The sequence below is a fragment of the Schistocerca americana genome, chromosome 6 (genome assembly GCF_021461395.2).
Source record: "Schistocerca americana isolate TAMUIC-IGC-003095 chromosome 6, iqSchAmer2.1, whole genome shotgun sequence".
In the NCBI taxonomy this organism is placed as follows: domain Eukaryota; kingdom Metazoa; phylum Arthropoda; class Insecta; order Orthoptera; family Acrididae; genus Schistocerca; species Schistocerca americana.
This window is the reverse complement of record NC_060124.1, coordinates 251,276,639-251,298,554: the sequence shown is the minus strand read 5'-3', so window position 1 is coordinate 251,298,554 and position 21,916 is coordinate 251,276,639. Positions and strand designations below refer to the sequence as shown.

At 41.9% G+C, this 21,916-nt stretch overlaps 1 protein-coding gene across 1 annotated transcript in view; it reads left to right on the top strand.

Moving 5' to 3' along the window:
* LOC124620077 (CD151 antigen-like) overlaps nucleotides 1-7,599 on the top strand; it is a 206,088-nt gene extending 198,489 nt beyond the window's left edge. The window contains exon 7 of the mRNA XM_047146743.1: nucleotides 4,481-7,599. Coding sequence (XP_047002699.1) covers nucleotides 4,481-4,537 — 57 coding nt within the window. The 3' untranslated portion in view covers nucleotides 4,538-7,599. The remainder of the gene's footprint in view (nucleotides 1-4,480) is intronic.
* Nucleotides 7,600-21,916: the final 14,317 nt, after the last annotated feature.

Genomic DNA, 21,916 nt, shown 5'->3' with positions numbered 1-21,916 from the left:
CGAGAGGGGGCGAGCTGAGCCGAGTGATAGTACGGGCCTTGGGCCGCACGCCGCTCACGTGAAATTTGGCACACAGTGGCCGGCCCTCACCTATAACAGTACATCTATCGTGTTTTATTTCATGAAGTGTGGGTGATGGGTGTGGGGTAACATTCAACCTTACATCTTAACGTCTGGCGTTGATCCCCTTTCTCTGCCTCTCTGTATGAATCTCGCCTCTGGCTAATGCTTCGAATACGGTATGTGAAAGAAGTCTACTTGCATTGTTATTTAGATTGTGACGAACAGCGACCAGTATCGCGAGAGCTGATTCAAAGATTAGGGGAAGCGAAGAGCCTATCAAATACAACAATGCCCAGTAGAGCACTGCGCTGTTTTCAGCAACCAGTACTTCAAACTGTCACACCAATGTACTCGTATTTGAACAAGGCCTCTGAGTCCAGAGAAATGTCAGGGACATTATATAAAACATCACATGGCGTATTAACCCATGTTTTATTTGTACTTTTTAACTTATCTTCCGATGCCATTGCACTATCCAAAACCGATTTTCTACAAATGTTCTGTGTTTTAGACATGTCACATCACAAACAAATTCCTAAGGTATTGGGAGGAAGAAGGAAGGACGATTACCGTCCAACTGTCCGCCCCCAATAGCTGAGTGGCACCGAGCCTGGTGGGTGAGCGGTAACGCTCGGGCCTGGCATTCGGGAGGACCTGGATTCAATTCCCAGTCCGGCAGTCTTGACTGAGGTTTCCGTGATTTCCTTAGTCTCCCCAGGCAAATGCCGGGACAGTACCCTTTCGATGGCCACGGCCAACATTCCCGCCCAATCCCTTCCCCCTCCCCCCCATAATAACCGGCACGGTAACTCAGCGTGTTCGGTCAGAGGGTTAGCTGCCCTCTATAATAAAAAAACTGAGTTAATGGATTAATGACGAACTGAAACGGGTGTCTTGCGATGTCCGCCCCGAGCAGACACAACGAACGAAAACGAACAAAATGAGATTTTTTAAAAAAAGTGGTCAGTGCGACAGAATGTCAATTCTAAGGGCCCGGGTTCGATTCCCGGCTGGGCTGGAGATTTTTCTCCGCTCAGGGACTGTGTTTTGTGTTGTCCTTATCAACATCATTTCATTCCCATCGACGCGCAAGTCGCCGAAGTGGCGTCAAATCGAAAGACTTGCACCCGGAGAACGGTCTACCCGATGGGAGGCCCTAGTCACACGACATTTTATTTTACCGTCCAACTTCCTGTCGACAACTAGGTTATTACAGACAAAACAAAGTTGGATTTGGAGGAGGAGGATAAATAAATCGGCTGTGTCCTTATCAAATGAAGCATTCCAACGTTTACCTTACGCAATTTTGGGAAACCTCGCGAAATCTAACCTTGGATGACTGGACGGGGATTTGAACTTCCGTCATACCAAAAGCGAGTTCAGTGTCTTCACTACTGCGCCTCTTCGCTTGGTGACGATATTTCTACAGAGATGTTAAATGTAATATGACATCTCCAGAATCAAATTTTCACATTGCAGCGGAGTGTGCGCTGATATGAAACTTCATGGCGGATTAAAACTGTGTGCCAGACCGAGACTCGAACTGGGGATCTTTGTCTTTGGCGGGCAAGTGCTCTACCATGAGCTACCCAAGCACGACTCACGACCCATCCTCACAGCTTTAATTCCGCCTTCTACCTTCCACACTTCACAGAAGCTCTCCTGTAGATCTTGCAGAACTAGCACTCCTGCACTGTTCGCGAATCATGCTTGGGTTGCTCAGACGGTAGAGCACTTGCCCACGGAAGGCAAAGGTCCCGAGGTCGAGTTTCGGTCCAGAACACAGTTTTAATCTGCCAGAAAGTTTCATATCAGAGCGCACTCCGCTGCAGAGTGAAAATTTCATTCCGCAAAACATCCCCTAGGCTGGAATGAGATTTTCACTCTGCAGCGGAGTGTGCGCTGTTATGAAACTTCCTGGCAGATTAAAACTGTGTGCCGGACCGAGACTCCGAGTTCGAGTCTCGGTCCGGCACACAGTTTTAATCTGCCAGGAAGTTTCATCCCATAGGCTGTTGCTAACCCATGTCTCCGATATATCCTTCCTTGCAGGAGTGCTGGCTCTGCAAGGTTCGCAGGAGAGCTTCTGTGAAGTTTGGAGGGAGACGAGGTACTGGCAGAATTGAAACTGTAGGGAGGAGTCGTCAGTCGTGCTTGGGTAGTTCGGTCGATAGAGCACTTGCCCGCGAAAGGCAAAGGTCCCGAGTTCGAGTCTCGATCGAGACAACAGTTTTAATCTGCCAGGATGTTAAATATATTATGTTCCTCGAAGTTGATTTATTAAGCTTTTCTGAGGAATGCCCAATATTATGACTCTTATTATATCATACATTTACTTTCTTTTCAGCCTTCATGATACATACTTTTGAAAGATCTAGCACGCATTAATTATGCCATAGGTAACTAGGTTCCAGCTCTTTCATTTTCTGCTGGTAATTTAATGATTTTCTTAAAATCAGTGGCGGCTCGTGAGTATACATCCTGGGTGTTCAACGACTTCTGGACTCAGAAAAATAACAACATAATAATAATAATAACGATACTAATAATAATAAGATAAATAACATATCTGAGATAAGAAAGAATTTTGTTGTTTTCTGTATAATTAAGTACAGTTTAGAGCTTAAGCTTTCGCAATTCTCCAATTAACATTTTTGTGTAAGTGGGAGTTTTAGTGTGACAAATGTACAAGATCCTTAACAGATGTATTAGTTGATGAATTTATTTTTGGACTGAAAATCAGATATTCTTATGCTGCACTCACACAACAACTTGTCCTAACTGTACACTTCCTTGTTAAATGTTCGCTTGTAGTCAAGCTTGTTTGACTTCGTCACTCTCTGAATCAAAGGATCTGTCTGTTCTCAGAGACCTTAGTTCCTTTTCGGCTAACTTTTCCTGGTAATTTCCTTTTCTGTTCCCAGAATGAGATTTTTCACTCTGCAACAGAGTGTAGCAGTTTAAAGCTGTGTGCCGTACCGACACTCGAAAACGGGGCCTTTGCTTTTCGTGGGCAAGTGCTCTACCAACTGAGCTACCCACGACCCGTCCTCACAGCTTTACTTTTCTGTTAGCATTTAAAATAGATCCAACATAGTTCATGTTTACACGGCACACGAAGGCCGATTCCTGCACAGTAAACAACCAACTCCAAACACAAAGTGCCGCTTGTGTAAATGATTAAACTCAAGTTATAATGACTGCCAACATGGTCACCTGACTAGAATAGTGATGAGGTGTTGAGCCCCATAAGAGCTTAAAGCACACCGCCGTCGATCCCACATTTAAGTAAATATCAAAGAAACCAGTGATACAACTTTTAGTGAATTTTCATATACAATACAGATAAATAAATATATACATATACAGTTTTGTGGAAGGGAAGGTAGCAGACAATAGAAAATGCAGTCGCTCATCCTAACTGCCAGCATACACTGTGTCACTCAAGTCTCTCCCTCCTTATACACTACTGTGGTCAAATAAATTTCAGTCTTTAATTACTGCCAATAAATAATACCAGTTCCCTTCCTCTCCACCCATGATATCCAATTGTACCACGATTTGTATACGCTTGTTTACAAAAAAATGTTAGAGATGAAAGGAAAGACAATGTGTAAGAGCTAAGTTGTATTCCCCAGTGGTATTACATACCTTTATAAAGGCCATATGTAATATTGTTGAAATGTTTGTTCAACATTTTACTGTAAGATACGGTCCACAACCTAAAATAATTTTGTAGCACTTTTTTTATTTTGATGAGCTCTAGTAGGTTACACACTGGTAAAAATAATTTATTAATATTCTTCACTGCTGACCTCATTTCATTAAGTATATAGTTTGTAAATGTTGCAAATATTAGGGTTCTGGCTTGTTGGATCTACACTAGCATTGTAGGAAACAAGATTATTTGTAAATAAATCTCCATTAACACAGGAAATGATCACTTATATTTCAACATGAAGCAGTAATCTCGAACAATTTTCGAGAGTGTATAACGGGTGACCACTATCAGGTAATATAAACAGATGGATACTAGTTCTTTAAATATAGTGTATATTCTGCTGTTTATGTTAAATGCTACGTTTCCAGTCTTTCTATGTTTAAAAGGATTCATTCAGAACTAACATATGGTGTCTGTAATTGACATGGATATATTTAAAAATACAGCTCATAAAATCATTTTATCAGTACTACATTTTAGTTGCAAAGTAAGATTTTCATGCATTCCACATCTCTGAGGGTGTGTTCTTCCAGTGGGTTTCGAGTAAGTGATGCAGAAGTGAATGAACACACATGCTCAAAACTGAAAGATATAAACTTGTTTTGTGGAATAGCCTTTACATAAAAGTTATTTCTGTTTTCTGTTAATAGAAATCATTACATTTTGACTGATATATTGTTTCAATTATATTTGCAGGTTATTGGAATGGTTATCTCTCTTTTCCTCTGCCAGAAACTGGGAGATGATGTTTGAATGTAAATAGGATCTTGTCTCACAGTCTTCATTCTTGAGGAAAATTTGTTGATAAATGTCTACTATCAGCTGTGATGATGTTACTATATTTTTTCAGTAGATTTTATAAATAATGTGTTTTACTTGCTCAGAAAAACTGAAATGCTAACAACTGAGTAGCTGATAAGCATAATCAATGGGACAGTGTCTTTATTCTTACCATGCAATCTCAGTCTATTAAAGTTGAAATTGTTCAGAATTTTTGGCTGTTCAAGATATTGTTATTGTAGAATTGTAAATTGTTTAAATATGTGAATGTAGGTTCTTAATGTAACTGACAAATACAATAAAGAGAAGAGTATTTTGCACAGAAAAACTATTAAATATTTTCAGTGTTTTGTATGTTGGTGAGGTTCGTTAACATACAAATGGCTTCAGTCTGGTATTTTAGTGCCTCTGTAATTGTCACTTACTCGTGCTGTCTGACATGATTGCCAATGCAGCTGTTATTAAATACATTCATATTTTCAGATATGAAAATGAACTATGTTTCTAAAACAAGTTTTTTACATCATGCAAGTATTATTTTGGTGTTTGACTTTTTGTAAAACAATTGTATAGTGTGGTTTTAATACACACATACACACAAAATTTGAATTCTAAATATTTGTCCATACCTAAGCATTGCAGGTAGGACATAATAATGAAATAAAACTTAAACAGAACCTCTGACAATAAAATCTGAGGTACATCACAGTAACTAATATTCTCAACATCTGATATGAATGCCTCACTGTGTCTATGAGAGGCTTAATGATTCCTAACCTAGACCACAATCAACAACTGTTGGACACCTTATACTGATCAGTCACCTTTTCCCTCTGTCAGTGGCAGGCAGTGAGATGTGTGACATATACTGATTGGAAACTTGAGAAACCACAGAAGAATCTATTGTTGCATAAAATGTGAATAAACAAAGCTTGCAGTTTGTTGAGTACATTCACGGCTCCTAACAGACAATAACATGACTGCATGAATTCATGGCTTCAGTAAATAGCCTAAAATGCCTGTGCTCTGACACTTTCTATCAGACTTGGTTCCCCACACTATATCTGTGATCGATGGCTGTATCACTCAGTACAGTGTACTAAGAGACCTGAAGGTCTGTGAAAATCAGAACTATATTGTCACACTCCAGCATCTGCATATTAATCTTCAGTGATATGTTACTATTTGCAGAGATTATTTTCAGTAAAATTTCATATACCTGCCATTACTCTCCTGTCATAAATTCATTCAGAGAATTTTATTGTCAGAGGCCCCAAAAGTGCCATATATTAAATTTGTGGTGTACAGTGAACCCTAAAAAATTCTGAAATACTTCATATTAAGCCTATAGTGAAGTACTTGCTTTACTGAAACACTATGGGAGTACATTTCCTGGTAGTTTGTGAAGCATCTTAGTTTTCATTTAAAAATTATGAATACAGACAATTACATATCTTGAAGTAAAAATAGTTTCTTACTTACATTTTTCGTTCTAAAAATTAGAAATGTTCCTCTTCAAAATCTTCTGTAATACCATTATAGTTGAAGAATACAAGCAGAAGTCATTTGTAAAGATAGTGTATCTTCAGGTTGCAATACCTTGTACAAAGAGAAACGCTGTAATTTTTCTATTTACTGAGACATGTGTAACTGACTGCATTACCAGTTTAAAAAAGTAAGGAAAAATGAGAAAGGCAATGACCTGCAGTGCTTTTGAAAATCCCATCACATGAAATTGTTATGTACAAAATAATGAAGAAAGTAAGTTCAGAAGATTGTTTCTTTTTAATTCAATAGTACTTCTGATTTACCTACTGTCATTTCTCATATGCTGATTCTACAACATATCACAATATGGTTCTATTATGTAATTATACCTTGAATGAGATTTTCACTCTGCAGCAGAGTGTGCACTGATATGAAACTTTTATACCTTGTTTTATTTGTGAGTTTTTAAATAGCCCAACATAATTCTAAAACTTAGTCATAAGATGGCTATTCACTTGAATGTAGAATTAAAAAAGACAGTCAGAAATAATAATTACTTTAGTTACACATTTACTAAGTAATTATGAAACTAAGTGCATCACTTTGAGATGTTATACTTGTACTCACTGAAACCATGGACTGTTTATATCTCTACAGAGAAACATATTTCAGTATTTGATTTGAATACAATAATTCAGACATAAAATTGTAAAGATTAATGTCATCTCTAAATGGTCTCACCTTCAAAATATGTAACATCATTCCTGTACACATGAAGTAGCACTTATACCATTGCTCAGAAAAAATTATAAGGATTTGTTTATGTTTCTTGCTGTGTACATTTTGTGACTAGTCAACACTTTATTGGAGAAAACATAAAACAGAATATATTTTACAAAAAGCAATGTCTTTAATCTGTTGTGATTAAATATTGGTTGCCATAAAATGAACCACCATTAGAGACCATAGGTTCATATGAAGTAGTGAAACTCTACATTCAGCATGGTAGTAAAGTCTGGAAATCAGTAGGGAGAGACATGTAAAGTACCTTCAAAAATAAAAAAATGCATTTAATGAGTTAGGTATTATTAAAATAGTTTTTGAAATACAAAGCTCAGACATAAGGACTACAGTTATGCAAAATTGTAGGGATGCCAATGAAAAAGTTGATTATAGGAACTAAAGAATTTCAAAGGTTATAGTCCCCACATGACTACAGAGTGTATTATGTTACCTTAAACATTGTGCTAAATAGAATCCTATTTTGTAAAACTGAAGGCAGAGTATAATTTTTTTTATTGGAAGGGAACAAAAGTCCACAACTGTCAACACTACAGTATAAATAATGCAAATAATACAATAAGGTAAACTGCACAAATTTTTATCATATATGACAGTAAAAGAAGTCTTGTACCTATTTACTGATGATTGTATACAAATTCTTGTATCTCTTTCTCATTTCTCTGACTTTAGTACTTTAATATTGTATGTTCTGCCTAACCAATCAGTACTGACTACCTTAAAGTCACTGTACATCATTGTAAACTATAAATTAAAAGATCAATAAAATATGATGCAATATATCTAGAAGAAATACTTTACTAACTAAAGCCAGAAATACATGTGGAAATCTAAAACTGTTTACTGGACCAAGTCAGGATAAAAACACAAATACATACCTATGAAGGCTGAATACTATCAACTGCACAGGACGAGGATCCTTCACGAAACAGCACAGTGATTCAACATAGTCATTCATTCCAAACATTGTAGTTAATCTCTCATGATACTGTGTGTAGTGAACTAAGTGAAAAGGGAAAAGATGAGTTTTAGCCATGCATGGTGCCAATGTTTTATCTTGTTACATATAACCCAATGTAGTATATACCCCACAAAAACCGAAAGCTCTCAGTCTGAGAAGGTAAGTTACATACCACAGTTCATAATTCACACTAAGTAACTGATAGGTTTCCTTGCACAGGAAGTGATGAAGATTGCAACTATTGAGTTACAACCCAATCTCTGTAACAGTCACTCTTTTTTTTCTGGGTTGTCAAGAGGTTTAAAAGGGAGAGTGCTAAACTAATGGACAGATGAATAAAAACTGCCAAATACATCACGGACATCATCTTTAGTTAGCCTTCTTTTCAGATTAAAATGGGAATTTCTGTACTAAAACGACAATAGGAGTGGGAAAATGGAGACCGATTAAATAAGTATTAGTAACTTAATTTTGAAATTAAAAAAATAACATTGTGATGCACTAGATAGGACAGAGAAAGAAATAAGATTGTAAGTAATACATGGAGACCTACAGAGAGAGCAGGAAGAAGGAAAAATGTAACCTTACAGACAAGAAATGCAAGAGCTTATGATTGTCTCAAGGGCAACAGACACGACAGCAAGGAATTTATAATCACAGGACAATAATATGAGCACACTGCAATCTGCAACTGGAAGTTGTCAACAGGAAAGGAAATGAGTTATGTAACCCTTTTACAGCTACAAGCCTGCACAGACGAACTTTTTTCATGCTTCCAGGAACTAATGGTGGTGTTCTTGCACCTACCTCATCTGTAGAGGTCTGAAGGTAGGTAAAGTTCCGCATTTTCATCCCAGACGGGCCAGTCTCGTACCGGGAATCAAACCTGGGTCCTCTACATGGAAGTCAGCGGCTCTATAACACTCAAGTAGAGAGGCAGACAACATTGTATGCGTGGCAGAATAAAACCGAAGGCAAGGAATCCATTTGCGACAGAAAGAAACAAATGCTTTGAATGAATCAGTTCATTTTACTTACCTAAACAATATGGAATTATTCATGAAATTGACTCTTTACAGCAAATTTAATATCATCCAAAATGTAGCGCACAACTTTGTTGTCTTACGATACAAGACTTGCAAAATACTGACACTAATTATTTATATAAGAATGGAAAAACTGATAGAAGCCGATCCCATGGAACATCAGTTACAGATAAATACCTTCATCAAAAACTTCTTACTATTTAATTTGTATTCGATGTTTACAACTTTCTCTTCTTCAGAAACGCTTTCCCTGCCATTGCCAGGATACTTTTTGTATCATTTCTAATACGTTCATTATAAGTTATTTTGCTACTTACACAATTCGCGTTCGGTGTTTCGTTTCCTAATCCAGTTATCTTATCATCACCTGATTTAATTCTACCACATCCCATCACTCTAGTTTTGGTCGTTGATGTTTGCGTTATAACTGCTGTAGCAAGTCATGTGCCTTTTATGAAAGAATTGATGTGTCGCATAAGAACAGAACTAAGTAATTCGTATCTTTAGTAGCCGCACTGTGCAGATTTCGTACGTCTGTATGATGTAAATAAAGCGTGTTAACTGTAGAATGCAGTAGTGAACCAAGCCGAGAACCGACATAATTTTGGAAACACTGCTCGGCTTCCGAGCTTTGCTCAGAGCATTAATTACTAAATGCTTTCGACCGTATATTACCTTATACGAGGGCATGCCGAAAGCAGCGCCTCCGAATTTTTTATGTGAAAACTCTTAAAACTTTTTAAACAAAACACAGGTTATTAACATTCTATATTTTTATTCTACATGACAACATATCTATATTTCAACACAGTCACCCTGGCGACGAACATATTTCTCCCAACCGAGAGCGGTCACTACAAAACGTTTGAATTTGTCGACGGAGCCACAGGCTCACTTCTGCCTGCACCTCTTCGACACTACCAAAGTGATGCTCTCGAAAGTGTTCTTTAAGTTTTGTAAAGAGGGTGGAGCCATGTAGGGACTGTATGGAGGATCATCAATGACAGTGAAACGAAGATGTTGTATTTGTATGCTAACGCTGGTGTATGGTCTGGCACTGTCATGGCGACGAGGACGAACTCTTCGAATTCGAAACTGGGTGAGAGGACGGCGCTTCTCATGCACCGACACAATTACGATACACACTGCTGTGTTACAGACTACAGTTCGGTGCCCTCCAACGGCAGAGGGTTGCACATATGTATGAAGAATAAAGATGTAGAATGTTGATAACGTGTTTTATTTAAAAAACTTTAAAAATGTTCACAGAAAAAAATCTTCTAGATTACAGTTCCGAGAATCATATCATCTTGATCTACTGTTACGTGGTGCAGCAAGTAGGGAAATAGCTTACTACTTTGCAGAGTACGTTCCTGTTTAGACATTCGATTTTTAGTGTGATCTGCAAGTCTTCTGATAACCACGTTTCAGTATTAACTCTTTCTGATGGACACACGTCCAGATCGTCCGCTCTCAAAATTCTGCCATCTCTCTCCCGACATCCACCACTGCTGGCGGCTCACCTCCAACTGCGCAACGCTACGCGCTGTTCACATCGAACTGCCCAACACTACAATAGCGAATATTCCAACAATGCCAACCAGCCACAGAGTGCACACAGCATAGTCAGTGATTTTCATACAGAGTGCTACGTGGCGTTACCAACATAAAAACCTAAACAGCCTACTTACACAGTATTTAACAATACCAAGTCAGTCCTACATAGGGAGTACAAGCGAAGTGAACGAAGTTGACGCCGCCATAGACCTGCCCAATCTTGAAGCTACTATTCAACTGGATCGTCAACAGTCGGTCGCAGCGCTTTATGTCCTCTTTACACAGGGACCGCTGCTGTCGCGTTGTCGTCGGTCAGCGTGCGATCGGCTGTCTTCTTCCCACAGCCATCTCTTTTCTATCGTTCCCAACTGGCGTGCCCGCGCTTGACTTGACGCCGTAACACGAACGTACCATTGACAAACACTTTGGCGATGTCTCTTGGGTGCAGTGTCATCGAATATACTCGTACCCAATACTTAAGGACGAAACTACCTTTCACATGAGGTGTCACTGTCAAGTAACACAGCTCAATGAAACTTGAAACGTAAGAAGAACTGCTACAGTATAGTACGGAAGGTAACTGAAAGAAACACCCAATACAATGAATGTAGGTGATACCTTACCTTTCTTCAAAGACAATAATGTTACGGCTTCAATGCATCGCTTATTAGTAGCAGACACAGTGGCTGCACCAAAGACTGAGACGGCGTGGAGTTTTACAATTATTTATTGAACTTTCTTTACAAATTCTCCCTCGTCGTCGCTGCCCAGCCCTGCGGATCCCTCCGCTGCTGTGTAGATTCTCCGACAGTGCGCGCAACGCTCGCCGCTGATCGCACTTGGGATCCTCAGGCCACCAGTGCTCCGCTGAAGCCAGGATGCCCTGTGGTTGAGATGAACTCGCCGCCGCTCGCCGCCGCAGTATGGGCACGCCCACGGAGCCGCGTCGCCGTGAGGTCAGCTGCCGATGCCTGCTGCACCGGCGGCTGGGAAGCCGACAGTCGCGATGTCCGCCAGGTCCCGTCATGGACGGACCACGCGCCGTGGGGCCGGGTTGCCGCGATGTCCGGGCGTCAGTCCCCGGCGGCGCCTGTGACCAAGACCGCGCTGCGGCCGGTCCTGCTGGAAGTTCTCGCTGTAGTTAGTTCAAAATGGTTCAAATGGCTCTGAGCACTATGGGACTAAACTTCTAAGGTCATCAGTCCCCTAGAACTTAGAACTACTTAAACCTAACTAACCTAAGGACATCACACACATCCATGCCCGAGGCAGGATTCGAACCTGCGACCGTAGCGGTCTCGCGGTTCCAGACTGTAGCGCCCAGAACCGCAGGGCCACTCCGTCCGGCGCTGTAGTTAGTCAGCCATGGTGCCGACTGAACTCGGGCCGACCTCCAGAGGTGAAGTTGACATCTGGTGGCGAACGGATGACTCCTGCGAGTTGGAACAAACTTCCAGAAACGTCACCTACCAATATTGAACATTCGGAAACAGACCACGTCTGTCCTCTGATCCGAACCGCTTTCTAATGGCTTCTGTCAGTTGCTGCCCATGCTCCACTGTTTATATCCGACAGGAGGACGTATTTTACCCTTGGTGGTAGCTTTTTGTTATTACTCCCGCAGTATATTGCAGCATAACTTAGCGTGCTGGCCTCACTTCCCCTTACTCAGCACTCTCCAGGATTCGCTCGGCCCTCGGTCTGTGTGCATCCTTGCGTCAGCTTGTTGGTAGACTGCTTCTGTCAGCAAGGCTATCTGTGGCTCACTTCCCCTTACTCAGCACTCTCCAGGCTTCGCTGGGCACTCGGTCTGTGTGCATCCTTGCGTCAGATTGCTGGTACACTGCTTCTGTCAGCAAAGCTATCTGTGGCGCGCTTACCTCAGAACACCTCGGTCGCCGGATGCCTCTGTTTTGCCATTTTCCACTGTGTGAAGCAACGCTTACTACATGTGGCCGCAACAATAATTACACTAAGATCAGCGCTACTCGTGAATGCAAAAGGAGGGCCGTGGTTCTTAATAGGGTATGTGATTGCCACGGACGTCAGTGCATGCTCTGCAACGTGATCCCTTGGCAGTCACAGAGTTGCTAAAGAGTTATTTTGGAAAGTAGGGATTGTATCTCATGGGTGGTTGTTGGTCACGTGGACGTCTCCCAAAAACATGCAATACATGCTCCTGCGAACTGAAGTCAGAGGGAGGGGAGGACACCGGGCAGGCCAGTCCATTCACCAAATATCCTCTCGTTCCAAGAGCTTCTCCACTTTCACTATTCGATATGGTCGCGCATTGTCACCCATTAAAACGAAATCGGGGTAGAAAGCGCCCTCGAAAAGATGCACATGGAGAAGGATTGCAGTGTCGCAATAATGTTAGTTGATGAGTGTATCGTGTTGAAGGATTTGGAGGCCAGTAAACCATTCAACATTGTGCCTCCCCACACCATAACACCTGGACTTCTCTAAATCCCTGCACGAACGAAAAAATGGCTGACATCGAAATAAGTGTCCAAGGAATAGAAAAGCAACCGAAATCACTCAACAGAGGAAAGTTCACTGGACCCGGCGGGATACCAATTCGATTCTACACAGAGTACGCGAAATAACTTGGCCCCCTTCTAACAGCCGTGTACCGCAAGTCTCTAGACGAACGGAAGGTTCCAAATGATTGGAAAAGAGCACAGGTAGTTCCAGTTTTCAAGAAGGGTCGTCGAGCACATGCGCAAAACTATTGGCCTACATCTCTGACATCAATCTGTTGTAGAATTTGAGAACATGTTTTTTGCTCGCGTATTATGTCTTATCTGGAAACCCAGACTCTACTCTGTAGGAATCAACATGGATTCCGGAGACAGCGATCGCGTGAGACCTAACTCGCTTTATTTGTTCGTGAGACCCAGAAAATATTAGATACAGGCTCCCAGGCAGATGCCATTATCCCTAGACTTCCGGAAGGCGTTCGATACAGTTCCGCACTGTCGCCTGATAAACAAAGTAAGAGCCTACGGAATATCAGACCAGCTGTGTGGCTGGATTGAAGAGTTTCTAGCAAACAGAACACAGCATGTAGTTCTCAATGGAGGGACGTCTACAGACCTTAAAGTAACCTCTGGCGTGCCACAGGGGAGTGTTATGGGACCACTGCTTTTCACAATATATATAAATCACCTCGTCGATAGTGTCGGAAGTTCCATGCGGCTTTTCGCGGATGATGCTGTAGTATACAGAGAAGTTGTAGCATTAGAAAATTGCAGCGAAATGCAGGAAAATCTGCAGCGGATAGGCACTTGGTCCGGGGAGTAGCAACTGACCCTTAATATTGACAAATGTAATGTATTCCGAATACATAGAAAGAAGTATCCTTTATTGTATGATTATATGATAGCGGAACAAACACTGGTAGCAGTTACTTCTGTAAAATATCTGCGAGTATGCATACGGAACGATTTGAAGTGGAATGATCATATAAAATTAATTGTTGGTAAGGCGGGTGCCAGGTTGAGATTCATTGGGAGAGTCCTTAGAAAATGTAGTCGATCAACAAAGGAGGTGGCTTACAAAACACTCGTTCGACCTATACCTGAGTATTGCTCATCAGTGTGGGATCCGTACCAGGTCGGGTTGACGGAGGAGATAGAGAAGATCCAAAGAAGAGCGGCGCGTTTCGTCACAGGGTTATTTGGTAAGCGTGATAGCGCTACGGAGATGTTTAACAAACTCAAGTGGAAGACTCTGCAAGAGAGGCGCTCTGCATCGCGGTGTAGCTTGCTGTCCAGGTTTCGAGAGGGTGCTTTTCTGGATGAGGTATGGAATACATTGTTTCCCCCTACTTATACATCCCGAGGAGATCACGAATGTAAATTAGAGAGAGTCGAGCGCGCACGGAGGCTTTCCGGCAGTCGTTCTTCCCGCGAACCATACGCGACTGGAACAGGAAAGGGAGGTAATGACAATGGCACGTAAAGTGCCCTCCGCCACAGACCGTTGGGTGGTTTGCGGAGTATAAATGTAGATGTGGATGTAGACTACCGAAACAATCATGTTCGATAATGCTGGACGTACCCTCTAGTGAACACGTAATGCATCAAGGAACATTGCCGACGATGATTGTTTTGGTAGTCCAGGTGTTATGGTACGGGAAAGCATAATGGTACACGGCCGTATTTACCTCCAAATCTTTGAAAACGGTACACTCACCGGTCGGCGGTTATTGTGGCACTGCACTCCTTCAGCAATTGCGTTTTTTGAGGGGTGCAATCGACAGTGACTTCGTTTTTATGGATGACATTGCCCCACTCCACTGAACAGCGCAGTTGTAGGAACTCTTCGAACGGCCGCGTGTGTGCTGTGTTGGGGTGGCGTACTGGACCAACGAACATCCATAGGCTGTCAGCCGCTCTGGTGGAGGAACGGAACGCCCTACCAGAAGAACTCCTTACCAACCTTGTGATCGTGTTGCAGAACACGCATTTCAGGTTTAGGTGATCACGCACCCAATTAAAAACCACGCCCGCCTTTTGTAGTGTCCAGGGGATCATCATGAATCTGGTTGACATCAATGTAATTATTGTCCTTGAATAAATGCGTCATTTCTATTTGTCTCATTGCAAATCTCTTTCGTTTACCTTCTGTACTATGCTTCTGTGCTATACTGTAGCAGTTCTTTCCGTGTGTGGCCCAAGTTTTAGCAAACTATGATACTTGGCACTGACACCTCATGCGAATGTTACTTTCTTCTTTAAGTTTTCCACACCCGTGTAGCAACCAATAAACAGCGCCGCTACCATTCTCCCGCCATCAGAACATGAGGTACCACAAACATCTGCGCCGTTGCCTAAAATTTAAGAAAACGTTTAAGTTGGGTGAGATTTGTGTGTTTATTATTATGACTGTAGTATCAAGGGTCACAATGTTATCTATGAGCAATGGTAAATGCTAGAAAGCGATTCCAGACAGAGAATATCTCACGCTAGAATTCATCTCGACTTATCGTAGCGCAGGGAAACGTTTAAGGGCATTTTATGTCTTCGGAAGTCATCAGTGCTTCCTTGAAGATTTCCTGTTTTAATTTTCTGCAAAGATAAGATGGCCAGGGGTGTTATGCCTGGTGAGCGTACAGACTACTTTTCGTTTCCCAAATGACAGATGCAACGACCACCAAGTGTTCTGCTAACAAGGAAACCTGAACACAAATCGAGAAAACAGGAAGAAGGTGTGTGGAACTATGAAAAAAAAAGCAAAATATACAATCTGAGTAGCCCATGCGCAAGATAAGCAACATTAAGGTTTCTGTGACCTCAGGAGCGCCGTGATCCCGTGGTTAGCGTGAGCAGCTGCGGAACGAGAGGTCCCTGCTTCAAGTCTCCACTCGAGAAAAAGTTTTACTTTGTTATTTTCGCAAAGTCATGATCTGTCCGTTCTGTTCACTGTAATAAGTTTAGTGTCTGTGTTTTGCGACCGCACCGCAAAACCGTGCTATTAGTAGACGAAAGGACGTACCTCTCCAATGGGAACAGAAAACATTTGATCGCAAGGTCATAGGTCAACCGATTCCTCCACAGGAAAACACGTCTAATATATTCTATAGGTGACAGCATGTTCGTCACATGACAGGAATATGCTGTCGGCCCACCTAACTTGTACACTTGGCGAATGGGTAAAAAGATTCTTCTATCTTGCCCGATTTAGGTTTTCTTGTGGATGTGATAATCACTCCCAAAAAAGTGATGAAAACATAAGAGTTTGTCGCATAAACTGCAACAAATGAATGCAACAGTTTCACAGTCGCACAGTTTTCCCTGTGCTCTATCAAAACATATGTTTTCAACGTTTTCAAATTTTTCCGTGTGTAGACCGTCAAATCCTGCATATGTCCAAGCAAATCTGAACATGTCCTGGAATTTTGGAGAGCGAAGTTGATTAAGTGTGAGTGCCTGAACTTTGAGAACTGTCTGAAAACAAAAAATTAAACTTTTCTCTCGAGGGAAGACTTGAACGAAGGACCTCTCGTTCCGCAGCTGCTCACGCTAACCACGGGACCACGGCGCTCCTGAGCTCAGAGTTAGCTTGATGTTGCTTATCTTGCGCATGGGCTACTCAGATTGTATATTTTGCTTATTTTTTTCATAGTTCCCCACAACTTCGTCCTGTTTTCTCGATTGATTTGTGTTCAGTTTTTCAAGGCCTATCCACTGTGCCAACTTATAACTAAATCTGAGGGGGGTGCGATGGGGAGGTTCCCTTGTAAGAAGGGCCCTCATGTTGGTACCACAGGGACTGCCTTAATGTACAGTGCGAGATGTCCCGCCAATAACAGCGGCAGCATATTTGTTAGGGCCTGCAGATACTAGTGCCTAGTTTGAACACCACCAATAAAGCAGAGGTCAATGATGCGATTCTTGAAAAGCCGGCGCCTCGCGATGACAGTACAACGTCGCTCATTATCAATTTCTTTCAGCCTCGGTGGATTTTCAGCTGACCCGGCACTCAGCTGGAGTCCATGCTCCAGTCGATATCATTCCAAATATACGATAATTATTGCATAGTTAATTTATTTACAACTACTAATTATGGATGTCAAAGACGATGGGGATGAAATTATTGATTGAATAATTATGTGTATATAAGTAATTTCATGACCTACCGTGAGCTTCAATTATGCAACAGTGGAGTGTGTATGAACAAAAACCTTGAGAGTTAATATTGTAAGTTGGCAGTTTAGGTTTTTTTTATTGGTAACGCCACGTAGCGCTCTGTATGAAAATCACTGGCTGCGCTGTGTGCAGTCTGTGGCTGGTTTGCATTGTTGTTTTCTATTGTAGTGTTGGGCAGCTGGACGTGAACAGTGCGTAGCGTTGCGCAGTTGTAGGTGAGCCGCCAGCAGTGGTCGATGCTGGGAGAAAGATGGCGGAATTTTGACAGCGGACGATCTGGACGTGTGTCTATCAGAAAGAGTAAATTTGTAATATTGGATATCATGGACTGATATATATTATGACTTTTGAACACTGTTAAGGTCTCTATCAAAATCTTTCTTTTCCTAACTATGCCTATCAGTAGTTAGTGCCTTCAGTTGTTTGAATCATTTATTTAGCTGGCAGTATTGGCACTCAGTGCAGTAGTTCGAGTAACGAAGATTTTTCTGAGGTAAGAATTAATGAAAGGTATAGGTTATTGTTAGTCAGGGCCATTCTTTTGTAGGGATTACTGAAAGTCAGCTTGCGTTGCGCTAAAAATATTGTGTGTCACTTAAGTGAATGTCTGAGTACGTTCAGTTTTGCTCAGCTGTTTGAAAATCAAATAACACAAGATGTTTATCAGCATAGTAATTCATTAATTTTTCAAAGGGGACGTTACAATATAACCGACCTTACGGCACTTTTGACAGGAAAGGGGTGTATTGTGAGGTCCATGGCTGATGCTGCAGGTCGGGTTCCGTATCCAGAAACTTCCAAAGCATTGACACGTTAATACCTGCGTTAATCTTTAGTTGACGCCGTTTTGCAGTTAGGACGCCCCTTCACTGCAAGAATGAGACTATCCGTTTACCCGAATCGGGAGGACATTTAAAATAATGAGCCATGACAACATGCATAAACGAACTTTAGTAAGTCCCCTAGGTGCTTACAGAAAACGATTTATGCTCATCACTTAACAGAGGTTATAAGAATCGATTTTGGGGAGAAAATTTGTGACACGGCACTCAGCGGAAGTTCGTGTCGGTACGCTCGACAGCAGAACGTCAGGGCTGATGTAGATATTTTGGGACAAATGCTCTCAAGATTCCGCCTCTTAGCTCAGTGTCAGCATCCATAGCTGCTAGGTGCATGACGTGTGTTTGAACCGTGGTACTGCCAGGGTCTTTTCCGTGTGCATTCAGCCTCGCGAGGCCAACTGAGAGCAGTGTGCTGACCACACGCCCGCCCACACCACCTCTGACGACGTCATTGACAGGATGGCGCGGCAGTCGGTCGCTCCCAATTGGCCCATCAGGACATAGAGCGGAGCTTTCCTTTTTTCCACTTAATCCCTACAAGAGCTCCGTGGATTCCACCACACTATTCTGACGTTCTGTCACGATGTATTACATCGACGGCAGCTCCTAGCGTCGTGCCCCAGTTCCAGCAACTGGTCTAGACCCATCCACTGGCGTTAGAGATTATTCCGCATCACCATAACTGGTCTCAGCTCACAAATAAGTCTCTGGCACCCTAATGCTTCGTGTTCGATTGTTGTTGGTAATAATTCTTAAATGGCTGAACGCCACTGAGTACGATAAAGGACTTTTTGCAGAAAGTTTTCTGATAATAATTGATGTGATTTTGTGAGTCGTGAATTAATGTGTAACACTAGCATGGCAGAATCCAGATTAAAGTGAGCTGTACTTTAACTGTCACTCGATTCAGAGACGTAGCAAAATTTGTCAACTGAATAGTGTAGAGGCAAACGTGTCTGGAAAGGTACTTGCTCAGCATTATTCAGCTTGGTTTGGTTCTCTCTGCTTTGGTACCAGATGCAAGTGTAATTGCAGAAGGGCTTTGTTCTTTTCTACTGTTTTAGGAATCCACCGCACTTCCTAGTAGGTTAAACCACGTTACCTGTTAAATGATCTTTTCTGATTGGACATCGCTAAAAAATCCTTTCCTAGCAAAAGCAGTAGCGTTCCTTTCTTCGGTTATGTAATAGAGGCACCACATCGCAACATTATGTTTGCAAATAACAGCAGGCAGATGTTGCATAAATCGGCACTCCTGTCAGCGGAATGGTACGCCGTACCAAGGTAAGCGCGTTGAAGAGGAGCAGTATGTATATGGACATGATCTTTTGCATTAAGCGCCTTATGTTTTTAAATATTGTAGCGATGACAAACCTTTTATATGGTGCTGATTTTATCCGCTTGACATGTTGTGCGTGAGGTTCGGTGTAAAATGAACATGTTTTACAAAAAGATTTTTTTAGGTATGTAAATGTACAGGCCCACTTCCGGCTTTTATAATATCAAACTGAATTAATCAAACGTAGCATCTTACCTTATGAGACATATTCCAAGTATACGCACTTTCTTACGGACTTAAAATGAGAGCAAAGTCTGCAGAAACCGGTTGTCTTAAATAAAGAAATATTTTATGCAATCTTGACTGTTGAATGGTTTTCAGCTGATTCAGTTACTGAAAGGTTCAAAGAAAACTTGACTTTAATTTCAAACATGTACCCGACTCATGCAATTATAGTTGGTGGTGACTCAAATTTACATTCGATATGTTGGTGAAAATACATACTTACATCCGAAGGTATGCGTAAAATATCATTCGAAATTGTGATAAAAACATTGTATTAAAATTAGTTGGAGCAGTTAGTTCATGAGCACACTCGAATAGTAAAGGTTGTGAAAACACATTTGACCTCTTAGCAACAAATAATCCCGAGCTAATGACAAGAATCAAAACTGATACAGGAATTAGTGGACACGGGGCTATCATAATGAGACTGAATACAGTAACTCCCAAATCATCCAAAAACGAAAAATATAGCTACTCAACAAAGCAGACGAAAATATCGCTTGATGCCTTCCTGAGAGACAGTCTCCACTCTTTTCAAATATTAACAATGCAAGTGTAGATCAGATGTTGCTCGAATGCAAAGCAATAGTACCGACAGCAATTGAGAGATTTATACCAAATAAATTAATCCCACTTGGTACACAAAACAGTTCGTACCACTGTTGCAGAAACAACGAGAAAAGCATGCCACATTTAAACGAACGCAAAATGCCGATTTTTTACAGAAACTCGAAATTTGACGGAGACTTCAATGCGAGGAGCTTATAATGAAACTTTGTCTCAAAACCTGAGAGGCAATCCAAAGATATTCCGCACGTATATAGTGTTCTAGCGCTAAGACACAATTAATGCCATCTCGGCGCGATAGCAATGGAGATACTATCGATGACAGTGCTTCTAAAGCAGAGTTACTGACCCCAGCCTGCCGAAATTACTTCACCAAAGAAGCCGAAGTAAACATTCCAGAATTCGAATCAAGAACATTTTCCAACATAATTAACTTAGAAGTAGATATCATCGGGGTAGCGAAGCAACTTATGTAAATCACGTAATAAAAGAAAGTCTCGCGGTCCAGGCTGTATACCAGTTAGGTTCCTTACAGGGTACGCTGATACAAAAGCTCTATCTTAATACGAGGGCAGTTCAATAAGTAATCCAACACATTTTTTTTCTCGGCCAATTTTGGTTGAAAAAACGGGGAAATTTCTTGTGGAATATTTTCAAACATTCCCGCTTCGTCTCGTATAGTTTCATTGACTTCTGACAGGTGGCAGCGCTGTACGGAGCTGTTAAAATGGCGTCTGTAACGTATGTGCGTTGCAAACAACGGGCAGTGATCGAGTTTCTTTTGGCGGAAAACCAGGGCATCTCAGATATTCATAGGCGCTTGCAGAATGTCTACGGTGATCTGGCAGTGGACAAAAGCACGGTGAGTCGTTGGACAAAGCGTGTGTCATCATCGCCGCAAGGTCAAGCAAGACTGTCTGATCTCCCGCGTGCGGGCCGGCCGTGCACGGCTGTGACTCCTGCAATGGCGGAGCGTGCGAACACACTCGTTCGAGATGATCGACGGATCACCATCAAACAACTCAGTGCTCAACTTGACATCTCTGTTGGTAGTGCTGTCACAATTGTTCACCAGTTGGGATATTCAAAGGTTTGTTCCCGCTGGGTCCCTCGTTGTCTAACCGAACACCATAAAGAGCAAAGGAGAACCATCTGTGCGGAATTGCTTGCTCGTCATGTGGCTGAGGGTGACAATTTCTTGTCAAAGATTGTTACAGGCGATGAAACATGGGTTCATCACTTCGAACCTGAAACAAAACGGCAATCAATGGAGTGGCGCCACACCCACTCCCCTACCAAGAAAAAGTTTAAAGCCATACCCTCAGCCGGTAAAGTCATGGTTACAGTCTTCTGGGACGCTGAAGGGGTTATTCTGTTCGATGTCTTTCCCCATGGTCAAACGATCAACTCTGAAGTGTATTGTGCTACTCTTCAGAAATTGAAGAAACGACTTCAGCGTGTTCGTAGGCACAAAAATCTGAACGAACTTCTCCTTCTTCATGACAACGCAAGACCTCACACAAGTCTTCGCACCCGAGAGGAGCTCACAAAACTTCAGTGGACTGTTCTTCCTCATGCACCCTACAGCCCCGATCTCGCACCGTCGGATTTCCATATGTTTGGCCCAATGAAGGACGCAATCCATGGGAGGCACTACGCGGATGATGAAGAAGTTATTGATGCAGTACGACGTTGGCTCCGACATCGACCAGTGGAATGGTACCGTGCAGGCATACAGGCCCTCATTTCAAGGTGGAGTAAGGCCGTAGCATTGAATGGAGATTACGTTGAAAAATAGTGTTGTGTAGCTAAAAGATTGGGGAATAACCTGGTGTATTTCAATGCTGAATAAAACAACCCCTGTTTCAGAAAA